This window comes from Erythrolamprus reginae, chromosome 3 (assembly GCF_031021105.1).
Source record: "Erythrolamprus reginae isolate rEryReg1 chromosome 3, rEryReg1.hap1, whole genome shotgun sequence".
Classification (NCBI taxonomy): domain Eukaryota; kingdom Metazoa; phylum Chordata; class Lepidosauria; order Squamata; family Dipsadidae; genus Erythrolamprus; species Erythrolamprus reginae.
The window spans coordinates 138,392,192-138,409,776 of record NC_091952.1 but is presented as its reverse complement, the minus strand read 5'-3'; the positions used below and the strand labels follow the sequence as shown (position 1 = coordinate 138,409,776).

Below are 17,585 nucleotides of genomic sequence, written 5' to 3'. Positions count from 1 at the left end.
TTGAAACTATCTGTAGAGATTTCAAGGACCTAGGCAGGAAAGTGAAGGAACTGGGAGCACATGTAGTCTTCTCATCTATCCTCCCAGTGGATGGTCATGGAAGAAGAAGAAGGAACAAGATTTTGAAGGTAAACAACTGGCTACGTCGGTGGTGCTACCAACAGGGATTTGGATTTCTAGACCACGAACTGAGCTACTAATATGATGAACTCTTGGCAAGGAATGGGTTGCACCTTACAAGAATGGGAAAGGATATTTTTGGAAGGCATCTTGCATCACTCATCAGGAGAGCTTTAAACTAAAGCAGAAGGGAAAAGGAAGTAAAAGGACAGATAAACATGCACAGCCAATGAATGCAGAGGACATTCATACTGGCCAAATAAAAAGAGAACATAGGTATAACGTTTGGGAGAGACCCAGAAAAGGCAAGCTAAATCACAAACTAAAATGCTTCTACACTAATCCACATAGCATGGGAAACAAAAAAAAAGAATTGGAGATCCTAACACAAGAAAATAAATATGATGTCATAGGTATCACTGAAACTTGGTGGGATGAGACACATGATTGGAATACAGAGCTTAGAGGTAACACTTATTTATAAGAAACAGACCTAACAAAAGGGGAGGTAGTGTCGCATTGTATGTTAGGGAAACATATACCTACTCAGAGATTCAAGTTTCAGAAAATGGAAGCTCTGTAGAAACCGTCTGGGTAAGAATACAAGGTGAGAAAAACAGAAAGGACACCATCATGGGAGTTTCTTATAGGCCTCCTGGACAAACAGAAGATATGGTTGAACTCTTCCTACAACAGATGACTATGGTCTCAAATAAACACAATACAGTGATTATGGGAGATTTTAACTATCCAGACATTTGTTGGGAATCTCTCTCAGGCAAAACGTATGGGTCTACTAAATTTTTATCTTCTCCAGCTGATAATTATATCGGCCAAAAAGTGGAAGAAAAAACAAGAGGATCTGCTATCCTGGAACTAATTCTTACCAACAAAGAAGAAATGGTCGAGGAAGTAAGGATGGCTGGGACCTTAGGCTGCAGTGACCATGCAATCATTGAATTCTACATAACAAAGGGAGGAAGACCTGAGAGGACTCAGACTTCAAGATTGGATTTCAGAAGAGCAGATTTTGATGAACTCAGAAGGAGGGTAGGAAGAATCCAATGGTTGGAAGTAAATGTCCAAGAAGGATGGGAAATCTTGTGAAATGAGATTCTAGAAGCACAATCTTCAACAATTCCTCAAAAAAGAAAACACAGACAGCATCTAAGGAGGCCACTGTGGTTGAACCCAAATCTTAATAACTTACTAAAAAGGAAAGAAACCACTATTTATGAAATGGAAGAAGGGAGACATTTCTAAGGAAGAACATAAGGCAGTCTGCAGCAACTGTAGGGCAAGTGTCAGAAAAGCTAAAGCTAAATATGTCTCCCAAGGAACGTAAAAAGCAATAATAAAAGGTTTTGGAGGTACATCAAAAGAAAAGCTAAAGATGCTGTAGGAGTTCTATAGAGGGAAAATGGTGAATTGATCAAAAACAATTCTGAGAAAGCTGAACTTCTGAACACTTATTTTGCATCTGTTTTTTTTCTGAAAAAGGACATACAACAACAGCTGGCCTTCATTTTGCTATTGAAGGAACAAAAGAACCAAAACATTTAATAGACAGAGAAAAGGTGAGAGAACTCTTAGCTAATTTAAATGAATTCAGGTCCAGATTAACTACATCCCAGGGTACTGAAAGAACTAGCAGAAGTAATAGCGGAATCACTTGCAGTGATCTTTGAAAATTCATGGACAACAGGAGAAGTCCCTGTAGAATGGAGAAGGGCAAATGTTGTCCCTATCTTCAAAAAGGGTAAAAAGGTGGAACCAAGAAACTACAGACCTGTGCGTCTGACTTCAATACCAGGAAACTCCTTGAACAAGTTATAAAGCAGCAAGTATGCCAGCACTAGGATAGGAATGCAGTAATTAACCAGAGCCAACATGGATTTGTAACAAACAAGTCATGCCAGACTAATCTAATTTCCTTCTATGATAGAATTACCAAATGGGTTGATCAGGGAAATGCAGTAGATGTGGTATATCTTGACTTCAGTAAAGCATTTGACAAAGTATTTCATTCCATACTTATTGAAAAAATGGTCAAGCATGGGATTGACAAAAGAACAGTTAGATGGCTTCAAAACTGGCTTAGTGATTATACTCAAAGAGTGGTAATAAATGTTTGCACGTCCAATTGGAAGAATGTTTCAAGTGGAGTACCACAAGGGTCTGTCCTAGGCCCAGTGCTATTTAACATATTTATAAATAATATAGATGAAGGAATTGAAGGAAAACATATCAAATTTGCTGATGACACAAAGCTAGACAGTGCTGCTAAACAAGATAGAGATAGGATTCAGAGGGATCTAGACAGGCTGGAACAAGGGACTGAAACTAACAGAATTGTATTTAACAGAGAGAAATGCAAGATCCTACATCTGGGCAAAAATAAGAAAACATCACATATAGAATGGGATGAATATGTCTGAGCAGCAGCACAGGTGAGAAGGATTTGATTTGATTGGATTGGATTTGTATGCTGTCCCTCTCCGTAGACTCGGGGCGGCTAACAACAGTAGTAAACAGCATATGACAATCCAAGGACCTGAGTATATTGGTAGATCACAGATTAAACATAAGTTAACAGTATGAAGCAGCTGCAAAAAAGGCAAACACAATCCTGGGATGCATCAGGAGGAGCATAGAATCTCGCTCATATGAAGTAATTATTCCTCTCTACAGTACTTTGGTACGAACCCACTTGGAATATTGTGTTCAGTTCTGGGGAGGGGGGCAATTTTAAAAGGACATAGATAAACTAGAGCAAGTTCAGAGGAGTGTTACAAGGATGGTGAGTGGTCTGGAAACCATGTCCTATGATGAACGGTTAAAGGATCTAAGGATGTTTAGTCTGCAAAGGAGAAGACTGAGAGGAGACTTGATAACTATTTACAAATATCTGAAGGGCTGTCACAGAGCAGAGGGATCAGCATTGTTCTCATTAGCACATGGAAGGACTAGAAACAATGGAATGAAACTGCAAGGGAGTAGATTTAGATTAGATATCAGAAAAACTTTCTAACAGTAAGTAAGTAAATCAGTGGAACAGTTTACCACAGGAGGTGGTGGGCTCACCATTGGAGGTCTTCAAACAGAGATGGGACAGACATCTTTCTGGGATGGTTTAATTAATCCTGCATTGAGCAGGGGTTTGGATCCGATGACACTGGAGGTCCCTTCCAAATCTATGATTCAGTTGATCAGCATAGTGTTTCAAACAAAAGGTTTCAAACACTGTCTTGGCCTGGTACTTTTCCAGGCTTTTGTCTGTGAAATACATCTCACATATCTTTTTCAATATTCAATATCGAAAGTCCAATGTTAAAGCTTATGGAGGTCCTTTTGAATTGCAATTATTTTGTTGAAAGATATTAACCCATTCCTTAGATTGTTGTTACCTGCATTCTTTCCATTCTAGTCTTTAGGCTATTTACAAAGATACTGTCGGTCTAGGCCACAAATGGAAGGATTCGCATGGATTATGGAAAACCTTTTATGAGCAGTCTTTGTATGTAATAATAATAATAATAATAATAATAATAATAATAATAATAATAATAATAGCTTTTATTATCATTGTACATCATGTATAAAACAAAATTGGTTTAGCCACTACTGGTGCAATCCATAACAGAAAATACAAGACAAAATGAATAGTATAGAGAATAATCCTACAAGTACAGTGGTACCTCTACTTACGAACGCCTCTACCTACGAACTTTTCGAGATACGAACCATGTGTTCAAGATTTCTTTGCCTCTACTCACAAACCATTTTCTACTTACGAACCTTGCTTCTTTCTCGGCCGCTGCTGCAAGCAGCGGCCAAAATAGTGTGCGCGTGTTGGAGGAGCTCTCCGCAGCCGCCCCATATCCCTGCCATTTTCCCCTCTAGCTCTCCGCTTCCTCCGCTCCCCGCAGCCGCCCCATCACACTGCCAAAATCACCCCTAGCTTACCGCTTCCTTCACCCCATCTTGCTGCCAAAATCACCCCTCCAGACACTTCCTATGCCATCCCATATCACCCCCAAAATTACCTCCAAACGCTTCCTGTGCCACCCCAAATCGCTCCCAAAATCACCCCTCCAGATGCTTCTTGTACCGCCCCAAATCACTCCCAAAATCACTCCTCCAAAAGCTTACTATGTCACCCCAAATTAAGGTCCAGATGAAGGCAAATGGATTGAAGAAAGGCAGCAAGGAGGAATGAGGCAAACACTTACTGTGCTACCAATGTTCCGTCTAATTTTTTTCCGTTGTGGATGGAAAAGTATAGTGTCTGAGCGGCAGTCCCTTTGGGACTGGGCGGCATAGAAGTATGAATGAATGAATGAATGAATGAATGAATGAATGAATGAATGAATGAATGAATAAATAAATAAATTTTCATGCCTGAGCGCCTGATTTTTTTCACAGATGTCACCCAAGACAACTTATTGTGTAATTATTTGGGGCTCGGTGCTGGGGCAGAATAAGGTCCCTTCCCACTATGTTGTCTGTTATTTTGTATTTCAGTTAATATCATTATTCTCTTATAAATCCAGACAGGCCATCATGCTTACTCCTCCTTCTTATACATTCTTCTTAAAAGAAACAAAAAACCCTTATACAAATTTTTCCTAATTAGAAAAAAAAATTCCCCTCTTTTTTATTAAAAGAAACAAAACCAAAATCTATTACTATTAAAACTAAAACAACCAGCAAAACCAAAAACACAACTACAGTGATCCCTCAAGTATCGCGAGGGTTACGTTCCAAGACCCCTCGCGATACTCGATTTTTCGCGATATAGTGGTGCGGAAGTAAAAACACCATCTGCGCATGCGCACCCATTTTTCCATGGCCGCGCATGCGCAGATGGTGGAGTTTGCGTGGGCGGCGGGGAAGACCCAGGGAAGGTTTCTTCGGCCGCCCAGCAGCTGATCTGCTCGGCAGCGCCGCAGCAGCGAGGAGCCGAAGATCGGGGTTTCCCCTTTGCGTGGGCGGCGGGGAAGACCCAGGGAAGGTTTCTTCGGCCGCCCAGCAGCTGATCTGCTTGGCAGCGCCGCAGCAGCGAGGAGCCAAAGATCGGGGTTTCCCCGCCGCCCACGCAAAGGGGAAACCCCGATCTTCGGCTCCTCGCTGCTGCGGCGCTGCCAAGCAGATCAGCTGCTGGGCGGCCGAAGAAACCTTCCCTGGGTCTTCCCCGCCGCCCACGCAAAGGGGAAACCCCGATCTTCGGCTCCTCGCTGCTGCCCGCCCGCCGCTCGCCCGCCCGCCCGCCCGCCGCTCGAGAGCAAGAGGGGGAGAGATAGAGAAAGAGAGAGAAGGAAAGAAAGAGATGAGAGAGGGAGGAAGAGAGTGTGAGAGAGGAAGAAGCAAGATAGAGAAAGAGAGAGAGAAAGAAAGATGAGAAAGGAAGAGAGTGATGTCATCGGGTGGGAAAAATCGCGATATAGCGTTTCGCGAAGATCGAGATCGCGAAAATCGAGGGATCACTGTATTAATAAATCCATGCTTTAAAATCTTCATTTCTTAAATATTTATCATAGTATTATAGTAATCTAATAATACTATGAAAATCTATCTGAACACCAATGCATCAATTAATATATTTCCATATTTACTTTTCTATAATTTCATTCAATATTTCCAAGCTCAATTAATTTTCAGGCACTTAGCATTTGCTATTATTAACTTTCATCAATCTTCTTCATTTCCAAGTATATTTTAAATTCATAATGCAGAGTCATAAAATCATACAGTGCATATCATAAACCCCTTATTTATCCTATGTATCTTCCATTAATTTTAACTATGTAATTCTATATAGTTCTAAAATTCTAATTCCATTTTACAAATTATTGCATCCTAATATTAAACAACATCTAAATATATCTTTTACTATCATTGCATAGTCAATCCATATTTATAATCATTCACCCCTCCTCAAATTTCTATCACTCTTGCCAAAGGGAAGAAATCATGTTTTTCAGTAGCCTGCATTTTTTTTATATTTGTTATTTTTCTTTTTAATTATAAGCTATCAAAGGTTTTTACACAGCTGAGAGACATGAAAATTAAAGTACCGTATTTTCCGGCGTATAAGACGACTGGGCGTATAAGACGACCCCCTAACTTTTCCAGTTAAAATATAGAATTTGAGATATACTCGCCGTATAAGACTACCCCTCTTCTGTACATCATAGACCTGACTGAGTCTAGGTCTATGATGTACTTGCATTGAGAAAAAAATCATTTCTGAACATGATAACACAATATTTTAATTACTAATGATGAAGATCTTATTGTTAAAATTATGAATGAATTATTTAGAGAGAGAGAGCCAAGTGGGAGCACTCTTCTGTCTATCTCTCCATATGTCTCTGTCTATCTGTCTTGTCTGCCTCTCATATTTCTCCTCACCACAATTAAGTTTATTATTATAACTCATCATAATTTGTCAACACAAAAAGGTGAACCTGGCTATTTTTCTTTCTCCTACCATCTATTCTGCAGGTATCTTTCAGTCTAACATGCAGCATGCTGACACCTATGTGAGAATCTATTATGGAATGAGAATCTGTATGTGATATCATGATATGGCAATCCAAACAGCCCATCCATTTTTTCCTCTTTCCGCACTTTCTGTCTTTATCCTCTTGCAATGTCACTTAAACAGATTTTAACTTGTCGGGTTTAATTAGTGACCCTGCCAATTTTCAGTACTGTGCAGTGTGCTATGATACAGAGCAGGGTGAATAATATGACCTCAGCTTTTAAAGTTATTTTAAAATGTTGCCTAAGAAATATGGAAAGATGATTCTTTTTGGAGGAAAAGTACATTTTCAATGGTTAAACATAAGAACAAATACAAACAGGCAGAAATAAATGCATCCAGTTTAACATTCAATTTTGCAACCACTAATAATGTTGGTCAAGTAGGTACAAAAATACCTGGGGAAATGATCAAAGTCTGGGAAATGGCTCCCTTGTCAGTTAAAAGGAGTGCTGATTTACCACCTGCTAGAGCAGTGATTTTCAACCTTTTTTGAGCCGCGGCACATTTTTTACATTTACAAAATCCTGGGGCACACCACCAACCAAAATTACACAAATCTAATAAATAAATAAATACATACACACACACACACACACACACACACACACATAAATAACCCCCTCATATATACAATCCCATGTAACATCCCCTTATAAATACAGTCAATCATCAATCATCCCTCCTCAAATTTATACCACTGTCTCATTTCTGGGTTATTCTCCTGTCTTTCCCCCTTTTCTCTCTCATGTTTCTCATTTCTCTCTCTTCCTCCCTTTTTCCCTCATTCCTTCTCCCTCTCACTTCTCCTCTTTTTCCATCCCTGTCTCTCTCCCCCCCTTACGTGTGTGTGTGTGTGTGTGTGTGTGTGTGTGTGTGTATACACACTCGAACCATTTCCAAAACCAGTTGAGGGCTGGGTTTTTTTTTCTCTTTTATTCTTTTCAAACACAGGTGTGGGCTGGGGGGGGGTGTTTCTTATTATTTGGGTGCTTTTTACCATATGCTTCAAGAATCACCTCTCTCCCTCTCTCTTGTTCTCTCTCTCTCTTGTTCTCTCTTATTTTCTTTCTGAGGCTCCTCCCACAACGGTGGCTACAGCGGCGCTGGTGATCCGGCCGCTAGCCGCTCCGAGCGCTGTGGGAACGCCCACCCCTCTCACAGTCCGGTCCCGGGATGACAGTAAAGGGGCTGCTTCCCATCCTCCTTCTCAGAAGGTTTCCTTCTGAGCAAGCTGGCAGGAGGATGGGAAGCAGCCCCTTTACTGTCAGCCCGGGACCGGACTGTGAGAGGGGTGGGCGTTCCCACACCGCTCGGAGCGGCTAGCGGCCGCATCGCCAGTGCCGTTGCAGCCACCGCTAATGTAAAGGGGCTGCTTCCCGGCGGCAGGAACTGCGGGGGGTAGCCGGCGTACGCTCCGGCTAACAAGCTCTTGCTGCAGCTATCCGCTGCTTCTTTCTTCTCCGCCTCGCCTCCGCTATTCCCGCCGCCGCCTTTGCTCTCCCCGCCGGGCAAGAGGCAAAGGCGGCGGCGGGAGTAGCGGAGGCAAGGCGGAGAACAAAGAAGCGGCGGATAGCTGTGGCAAGGGCTCGTTACGCCGGCTACCCCCCGCAGTTCCTGCCGCCGGGAGTGGCGCTCCACCCCAGCAAAGCCGGCGGCGGGAGTGGCGTCGTCCAGCAATAGCAGCGCATTGATGAAGCCGGCGAGGGAGCTCCGGAATCGGTTGGCGCTCGCCCGACGCCTTGTTTTTTTATTTCCCCCTTTGGTTTCTCTTCAGAGGCGGGAGTTCGGGAGGCAAGGGAGCGCTCGAGGAGACAGCGTCTTGCGGCATCGCCTCCCGTTGGGTTTATGACGAAGGGACGCTCAGCAACTTCTTTTTCCTTTCGGCGCCATAGCCACCCGCAGTCCCCGGAGCCCGCGGGTTGAGGCAAAGGGCTGCGTTTCCCTTCCCTCCCTCCCTCCTGCCCCCGTCCTGAATGGAAGCCCCGCTCGGCCAAGCAGCCTGGGATCTCCGCCGCTTGCAAACCGGGCGGGCGGAGCGGACCCGCGCTCACTTTCGGCTCCGGGGACTGCGGATGGCTATGGCGCCGAAAGGAAAAAGAAGTTGCTGAGCGATGCCGCAAGACGCTGTCTCCTCGAGCGCTCCCTTGCCTCCCGAACTCCCGCCTGTGAAGAGAAACCAAAGGGGGAAATAAAAAAACAAGGCGTCGGGCGAGTGCCAACCGATTCCGGAGCTCCCTCGCCGGCTTCATCAACGCGCTGCTGTTGCTGCTGTCGCTGCCGCCTGAGGCGGCGGCACTCGAATCTGGCGTGGTGGAAAATGTTTGCCTGCCTCCAGATTTTCCACCACGCCAGATTCGAGTGCCGCCGCCTCAGGCGGCAGCGACAGCAGCAACAGCAGCGCTTTTTCCTTTCCCCGGAGCCGAAAGTGAGCGCGGGTCCGCTCCCCCCCCCCCTCAATCCCGCTCCCGGCCTCCTCCCGCCCGCGGCTGTGGAATGGGCGCAGTATCCGGCCTATAAGACGACCCCCCACTTTGGAAAAGATTTTCAGGGGTTAAAAAGTCGTCTTATACGCCGGAAAATACGGTATATTAAGAAATTGGATGATTGATATTGTTTTGCTGATCTTAATCTGCAGTAAAGAAATTTTGGTTTTTAAAAAGCTCACCATTTTTTGCCTCAGAGAATTTCAAAATAAAATACTGTGTGTCTATAACAGTGACCTCAGAATGGAGCAACTCTATCAATATCAAAATGCCACTTAAATAGTGGCATCTAGTTTCAAATTAGATTTTTATTTTATTTTTCTCCCTCTCTCTCTCTCTTCCTTCCTCTTTCTTTCTTTCTTTCTCTTTCTTTTCCTTTCTCTATCTCTCTTTTATCTTTCTTTCTCGCCCATCCTGCCTTCCCTCCCCGCCCTCCATTTCTTTCTCCCTCTCTTTCTCGCCCCCTTCTTTCTTTCTCCCTCTTCCTTCCTCCCCCCCTCTTTTTTTGGCCTACCTTTTACAAAAGCCTACCTTTTGCAAAAGCAACCTTCTACATGGGCTCAGGGAGAAGGGCGGTGGGAGAGGAGGCAGTGGTGGTGAGGGGTTTGCAAGTGTTCCCCCCCCCCGCAGCACAAGGTGAGCATGGCGGTCGCGAGGTTGCTGTCAGGGCAGCAGGGGCCCACTTTTCACACTTGTGTGGGCTAAGTTCTGCATTCTGGCTAATGGGGAGGGGTTCTAACGTTTTAATGCTACCTGTTTTGCCTAAGGCAGTGTAGGCAAAATTGGCTCTTCTATGACTTGTGGACTTCAACTCCCAGAATTCCTGAGCCAATCATGTTAGCTCAGAAATTCTGGGAGTTGAAGTCCACATGTCACAGAAGAGCCAACTTTGCCTACCCCTGGCCTAAGGGTATTCAGATGTTGCTTTGAATGGAATGCTTTCACATCTTCTTAATAAAATATCTGTTTGACTATTTGGCTCAGGTGTTCTTGCTTTCTTACAATGCACATGACACACTAGTTTTCCATGTCCTCTCTGTTTCCTTTTTGAATTAAGTTGCCCTTCCTCATTAGAACCTTACCCATTTTTAAGCCTTACACTCAGTAGTTCTGAGATTACTTATACCACTCTTTTGATACTTAGGGAATTAATTAGTCTGACTCTGCAGTCTTGAATTAATATCAGTTTACAAGGTGGGTTCCTGTTATACTTTTACAAATCCTAAGCTGTATCTCCCCATCCTTTTCCTCAGTCATGTTATTGAAGGGCTCCTTCCTGCTCCCGATGCAACAGATCAATATTTTCTTTATTCTTCTTTTGTTATGGGCATATTTGGGTGGTAAAATCTTCTTGTTATACTTTGCATTCCACACCAATCTGATCTCATTCTGAATTTGGCCTTTTTGGCACCATCCTGTAGGCTGCAGCTACTAGTTGTTATTGTTATTGGCTCCTGCTTCCATTGCCTATGTATATGTCTTCTTGTTTACAGCTTGTTTGTGAGCTGCTCCATATTCATCCTTGCAGCCTTCAAAGCTCCATGATGCTTCCCTCAGAATCTCAGGCAGGTGTGGAGACTTTTTTGTGCAACCAATCTGAAGACTTGATTATATGAGAGGTCTGTAGATAGAACTGATGAAGTGGTGGGTGCATGGCAACTCCCAACTTCCAAGTCAAAATAGCTCTTCCAGTGAATCAAAAGTTTCAGTTTATCCTTCCTATGCTAAGGGTCCAGGTTACTTGAGGAACCCTTGTCACGCTGTGGATTGACAGCCTCCAAAGACATTAAGAAACATCCTGTAGTTAAATGGTTAACTCTGTTTGTTAATGTAGCTCCTCCCTCTCTATGATGTAACACTGCTTTGCTCACTTCCTCCCTCACGCAGGAAGAGAAGCTCTTAGCAGACATCTTGCCTCTCTTATAACAAAGATGTAAGATGTGTGTTTAAGCCTCTCCGGCTAAACTTATTTTTTTCTACTTTTACAATAAAAAGTTTAATTCATTTTTATAATGAATGCTTGTGCTTTAATCTCCATCGACCTCCGGAAAGCCTTACTTCAGTTTTAACAGGCTGAGCCCTCTGCCGGTAAGATCTACTTTCCGTCAACCCTATGGGACAGCCCACCTCACTTTGTGAGGGCTTGCTACAGATCTCATCAGTGAAGGAATACCAGCTGGCAGGATCCAAGAGAAAAGCTTTCTTTGCCATGGTCTTGCCTTGAGGATCTGACTCCACCAGTTGGCTTGGGGCCATAATGGGGAAGTACCACACTGGACATGATTTATCAACTAACCACAGCTGCCACTTCCTCCACTTCATTTTTCCTCTTTTTCTTGCCATCTTTTACTTTTAGTTATAATCTGTATTTTGTGATTTCATTGTGATATTATACATTGATAGATATACTTATATTATTTTGATGTTGTAAGCCACCCAGAGTTGCCCTGTAGTGAAATGGGTAGCCAAAATTTAACGAAAAAATAAAATTAAACAATATATATTAAATTAATTAAAATTTCAACTGAAAAGCCACACATTGATATGTACTATTACAGGGAATAGTTCAATAAACTCTGCAACCAACCTTTTAGATCCAATAGCAATACCATTAGCTTAGACTTGGATACCGCTTCACAGTGCTTTACAGCCCTCTCTAAGTAGTTTACAGAGAGTAAGCATATTGCCCTCAACAATCTGGGTCCCCATTTTACCAACCTTGGAAGGATGAAAGGCTGAGTCAACCTTGAGCCTACTGAGATTCGATTTGCCAAACTGCTGGCAGCCAGTGATCAGCAGAAGTAGCTTGCAGTACTGTAACCACTGTACCACCAAGGCTCTTATTAGGTCAGGTGGAGGGGACAGCTTGATGGAAAGCCATTCTTGATCTTCAATCACAATGGAGAGTGTCAAGGTACTTGTAGAAGGCCTGAGCATGATTTAATTTATTTTAAGGAAGTGCTAATCATCCTGAAACCATTGGAGGAATTGGGAGTCTTTGAAGGACAAGGGCTGGGAGGTACGCAGATTAAACAGGTTGGCAGCCATCTAAAAGAAGTGAAAGGAAATGGCAAATATTGATTGGAATAATTATCCTTTCCCTCTTATTTCCAAATATATTGGATTATTTATTTTTCTAAGTATTACTATTATAAAATGCATAGAAAGGAATAAACCGGTCCTAATACATCTGCTTTTGGAAAACAGAACATGGAAAAGAAAAGAGTGGCAATTATTGGAGCTGGTTCCAGTGGACTCTGTAACATCAAATGCTGCTTGGAAGAAGGTCTGGAGCCTGTGTGCTTTGAAAGTAGTGATGATATTGGGGGACTCTGGAGGTTCAAGGTAAGTGCAAATGCTCCATAACCTTGAAACATTACTTCCAAGGGATTGTTGTCAGTTCTTTTAACCTTCAGCACTATTTCATATAGCCACTTGGTTTACATTTATCATAGCTAGAAATAGAAAATATATTTTCACCTCAAAAAGCATCCTGAAAATCATAGAAATATGTATAGGTCAGAATGAAGAGAAAGAAAATATTTCTGAGCATAAAAGGGATGGATACATAGGGCATTGTGAATTGAGTGTAGAGCTGCATATGTATCTCTTTCTCTGCTCATATATTTATATTGAAACTTAGTACTTTTATTTGTGGATCTTAAACCCTTATCTCAGACACAGGAAATGAGCAATAAAGTTTGAATTTAATTTCCAGAGACTGGAGAAACAGGAATGTATTTCAAATAATATATATATAATAAAACAGTATGCAATGAAACCTAAATTTTTATTTCCTCAGGAGAATCCTGAGGAAGACCGGGCTAGTATTTACAAATCTGTGATCATCAACACCTCCAAAGAGATGATGTGCTTCAGTGACTTCCCCATCCCAGATGATTTTCCCAACTATATGCACAACTCAAAGATAATGGAATATTTTCGGATGTATGCCAACCACTTTGACCTTCTGAAATATATTCATTTCAAGGTAAGACGAATATGAGCCTTTTTTTCCTGGAGTATCGGAAAGGCACATGTTTTCTTTCAACTTCAAAATGAGGGGAAACCCAAGATCTAAGTGAGTACTAGTCAGCTTGGTATTGACACTGGCCAAAACTCTGGAAGATATTATTTATGAGCATTGTTTTTAAAAAATGCATTGTTGTGCAGGAAAGTAAATCATGCCAAACTGTAACTACTTTTCTGATAGTGATAAACTACAAATGTATTAAAACAAAGCATTGTGTCCTTGTTAAGGAGTGTGCAAAACCTTGAGTTATCTTTTTTTTTTTTCAATTTTTTTTATTATTTTTCATAAAAAAACAAACAAATACATACAAACAATGAACATAAAGTGGGGGTGTGTTTCCCCCGCTTCTTATGAAAGTATACATTCAAATATAGAAAAAGAATACATAATTAAATATATGTTAACTATTATATAGAAAAAAAAATTAATAAATTTGAGTTAAAGTTTACAAATCTTAATATGGGTGTTAGGTAGGGTTAGTATAACATAATTACCAAGGAAAAAATACCTTTAATATAATCCTAATTACTATAGTAAAGTAGTATCAAACCTTCAATCCAAACAGTAAAACTAAATTCAACTATTATACTTCGAAAATCTTAGTATTTTGCTTATACTTATACATACATTACTATATCATAATCATCAAAAAGTCCTTTTAAACTAATATTAATATTATTATCACCTAGGTAAAAACTAATACAAAAAAAGATTAAAAAAAAAACAACCACTAGAGATATATCTTATTTTTTCTTATCTATCCATTTGTAAACATTGTTCCATGTTTCATAAAATTTAGTATCCTCTTGATCGTTTAATCTTCTTGTCATCATATCCATTTCAGCGCAATCTAATATCTTGGCTATAACCTCTTCTTCCTTGGGGATTTCCTCCCCTTTCCAGTTTTGCGCATATATTATTCTAGCCGCAGTTAGTATGTGTATAATTAGATAAAAAATTTCTTTCTTATAGATCTGGTTTGTGACACCTAATAAGTAAAATTCCGGGGTATTATCTATATCTTGCTTTATTATTTCTTTTAATATTTTTTCAATCATCTTCCAATATATTTTTGCTTTGCTACATGTCCACCATTGATGATAATAAGTTCCTATATCCTTCTTACATTTCCAACATATTGGGGATGTTTTGGGAAACATTTTTGCTATCCTATTTGGTGGGAGATGCCATCTATAAAACATTTTGATTTGGTTTTCTTTTAGAGAAACTGATTTAGTCATTTTCCAATTATTAATCCACACTTTCTCCCATGTGTCTATGTCTATTTCCTTACCAATATTTCTACACCATCTTATCATAGTATCTTTTAAAGTCAACTCTATATTTTTATGAGCAATAAGTAATTTATATATTTTCCCTATCATTTTTGTTGAGTTAGTGGTTATTAAAGTAGTTAAAGGATTCTTACTTTTATTAAAAATGTAAAGAGTTTTATCCTTCTGATATCTAGATCGGATCTGGGCGTAGTGCCACCAATCTATTATTATCCCTTCTTCTTGTAGTTCAATTCTAGATTTAAGCTTCATCTGATCGTTTAATAGTTCTTTATATCTATAAGTCATTTTCTTGTCCTTTATAGACTTTGGATGTGTTATTGCTTCTAAAGGAGCTAACCAATCTGGAATGCTTAAGAAATGATTCTTCTTTATGTCTTTCCATACTTCTAATAAGTATTTCCTTAATGTATGCCTTTTAAAATATGAATGATTTTTGTCCTTATCATACCATAAGAATGCGTGCCATCCAAGCATTAAATCATGTCCTTCTAGGTCAAGTGTTCTTTTATTATCCAATCTCTAAGCCATGTTAATGCAGCGGCCTGATAATATAGTTTCCAATTTGGCCTTCCAAATTGCAAAACCTTGAGTTATCAAGGACATGCACAGAGGACATGAGAGATTCCAGCAGATATCCAGGAGATACAAGTAATTATTCAGTCATACAAGGCAGATAAATTAAAGTGTATAAAATAGTGTTTACTTTAGGCTGTGAGTAAAGGTAATAAAGTTGATGTGGTGGTGCCTCTTGGCACAAACGATTTGTCCCAGAGAAATGTTAATGTAGTAAAAAGAGATTTTCAATGTCTAAGTGTGGAGCTGGGTAAAATAACTGATTCAGTGACTTTCTCAGAAGTGTTACCGGTTTGTGGCCAGGAGAGTAAAACAAGTTGTATCAGAGAGTTTAATGTGTGGTTAAGGCAGTGGTGTAAAGCTGAAGGTTTTGGTTATGTAAGTCATGATGTCAGTAGGTGGTCTAATAGGGAGTTGTTTAAGAGGGATGGTTTGCATCCATCATACAGAGGTACCCAGGTGCTCGGTGAGGAATTCAGAACTTTTTTGGACAGGCATTTAAACTAGGTAAAGGGGACAGAGATGTACCAGATGTGGAGGATTTCTGTCCCCGGCCAATGAGGATAAATCAGTTTCTGGAAGCTTATGAAAAGGGAGCTGTAAATAAAATAGATGTAGTTGTTGATGATAAGGGGCAAACTAATAATGAAAATAATGTTCTTCGGGTAATGTACACGAATGCTCGAAGCTTGAGCAACAAGCTCTGTGAGTTAATGGCCATAATATCTAGAGATAATTTGGATCTGGTTGCCATAACTGAGACATGGTTTAAGGATTCTAATGAATGGGAAATATCCATACCAGGATATACACTGTATAGGAAGGATAGAATAGAGAGAAGGGGAGGTGGAGTAGCCATTTATGTTAAAGAAAGTCTAAAAATAATACTAATTCAAAATACATGTAAAGATCTGGAGACCCTCTGGATTTGCATGCAAAATAAAGACGGTTCTGTCATTAGAATTGGGGTGATCTATAGGCCTCCAGGGCAATCTGAGGAACATGACAACAAGATGGTGGATGAGATTACCCAAATGGCAGTAAAGGGAGATATTGTGGTTATGGGTGATTTCAACATGCCTGATGTTGACTGGAATATCCCCAGTGCCCTTACATGCAAAAGTAAGAATATAGTAGAGGCCTTTACAGGAGCAGCTCTGGCACAGCTGGTTAAGACACCAACTACAGGGGAGAATATTCTAGATTTAGTTTTTACAAATGGGAATTGGGTTTCAGAGGTCAAGGTGGGAGAAAATTTAGGTTGCAGTGACCATCTATGTTTGTGGTTTGATGTAAAAACTGATTGTGAGCAATCCTATACTGCAACCAAAGTATTGGATTTCAGAAAAACAAATGTTAATGCAATGGAGAATATTTAAATAATGAATTAAAGGGGAGGGATAAAATGGCAGGAGCGAGCACCCAGTGGACTGTATTAAAAAAGGCCATCTTAAAAGCCACAAGACTTTATGTAAAGCAAGTAACTAAAGGTAAAAGGAAGAAGAAACCGCTATGGTTTAGCAATGATGTAAGGGCTATAGTCAATTAAAAAAAGGCTGCCTATAGGAGGTATAAAGAGTCTGGAAGTATAGCTGATAGAGAGGTGTATAAAATGAGACAGAAGGAGGCGAAACAGATAATATATGCTGCTAAAGCCTCAAAAGAGGAAGAAATAGCAAAATCTGTAAAGAAGGGGGATAAAACCTTCTTCAGATATATTAGTGATAGGAAGAAGAAAAACTGCAGCATCACAAAGGTTAGTTCCAGGAATAATACATACATTGATGGGAATAAGGAGATCGCTGACCATTTCAATAGCTACTTCTGTTCAGTTTTCTCAAAAGACACCTTACAAAATAATACTATAGAGGGATATAGCATTGCTTCCAGCTGTACGGATTCAGCTCCAGTGATCTTAGAAGCCGATGTCTTAGAAGAACTTGAAAGATTAAAGATAAGTAAGGCAATGGGTCCAGATGGCATCCACCCCAGAGTTCTTAAAGAACTCAGATCTGTCATTGCTACCCCCCTGACTGATTTGTTTAACCAATCCCTGTTAACAGGAGATGTTCCTGAGGATTGGAGAATGGCCAGTGTTGTGCCTATCCACAAGAAGGGCAGTAGAGAAGAAGCTGGTAACTACAGGCCAGTTAGCTTGACATCAGTTGTAGTTAAAATGATGGAGACTCTACTCAAAAAGAGGATAAATCAGCATCTAAAAAACAATAACTTATTGGACCCAAATCAGCATGATTTTACTGAAGGCAAATCGTGTCAGACTAATCTCATTGAGTTCTTTGACTATGTCACAAAGGTGTTGGATCAAGGTGGTGCCATGGATATTGCCTATCTGGACTTCAGCAAAGCCTTTGATACGGTTCCACATAAAGAGCTGATAGATAAATTAGTGAAGATTGGACTTAATCCCTGGATAGTTCAGTGGATTTCAAGCTGGCTGAAGCATAGACATCAGAAAGTTATTGTTAATGGCGAGTATTCTGAGCAGAGACAGGTTACAAGCGGTGTGC

The 17,585-nt window shown here is 40.7% G+C and overlaps 1 protein-coding gene across 3 annotated transcripts in view; it reads left to right on the top strand.

Moving 5' to 3' along the window:
* The window catches only part of LOC139164547 (flavin-containing monooxygenase 5-like), a 76,417-nt gene that overhangs the window by 10,145 nt on the left and 48,687 nt on the right, over positions 1-17,585 (top strand). For 2 of the 3 annotated variants that reach the window (XM_070746826.1, XM_070746825.1), the window contains 2 exons: positions 12,361-12,498; positions 12,956-13,144. In XM_070746826.1, coding sequence (XP_070602927.1) covers positions 12,364-12,498; positions 12,956-13,144 — 324 coding nt within the window. In that variant the 5' untranslated portion in view covers positions 12,361-12,363. Of the gene's footprint in view, positions 1-10,658; positions 10,723-12,360; positions 12,499-12,955; positions 13,145-17,585 lie in introns of those variants that run through there. The other variant, XM_070746827.1, reaches the window with a different exon arrangement.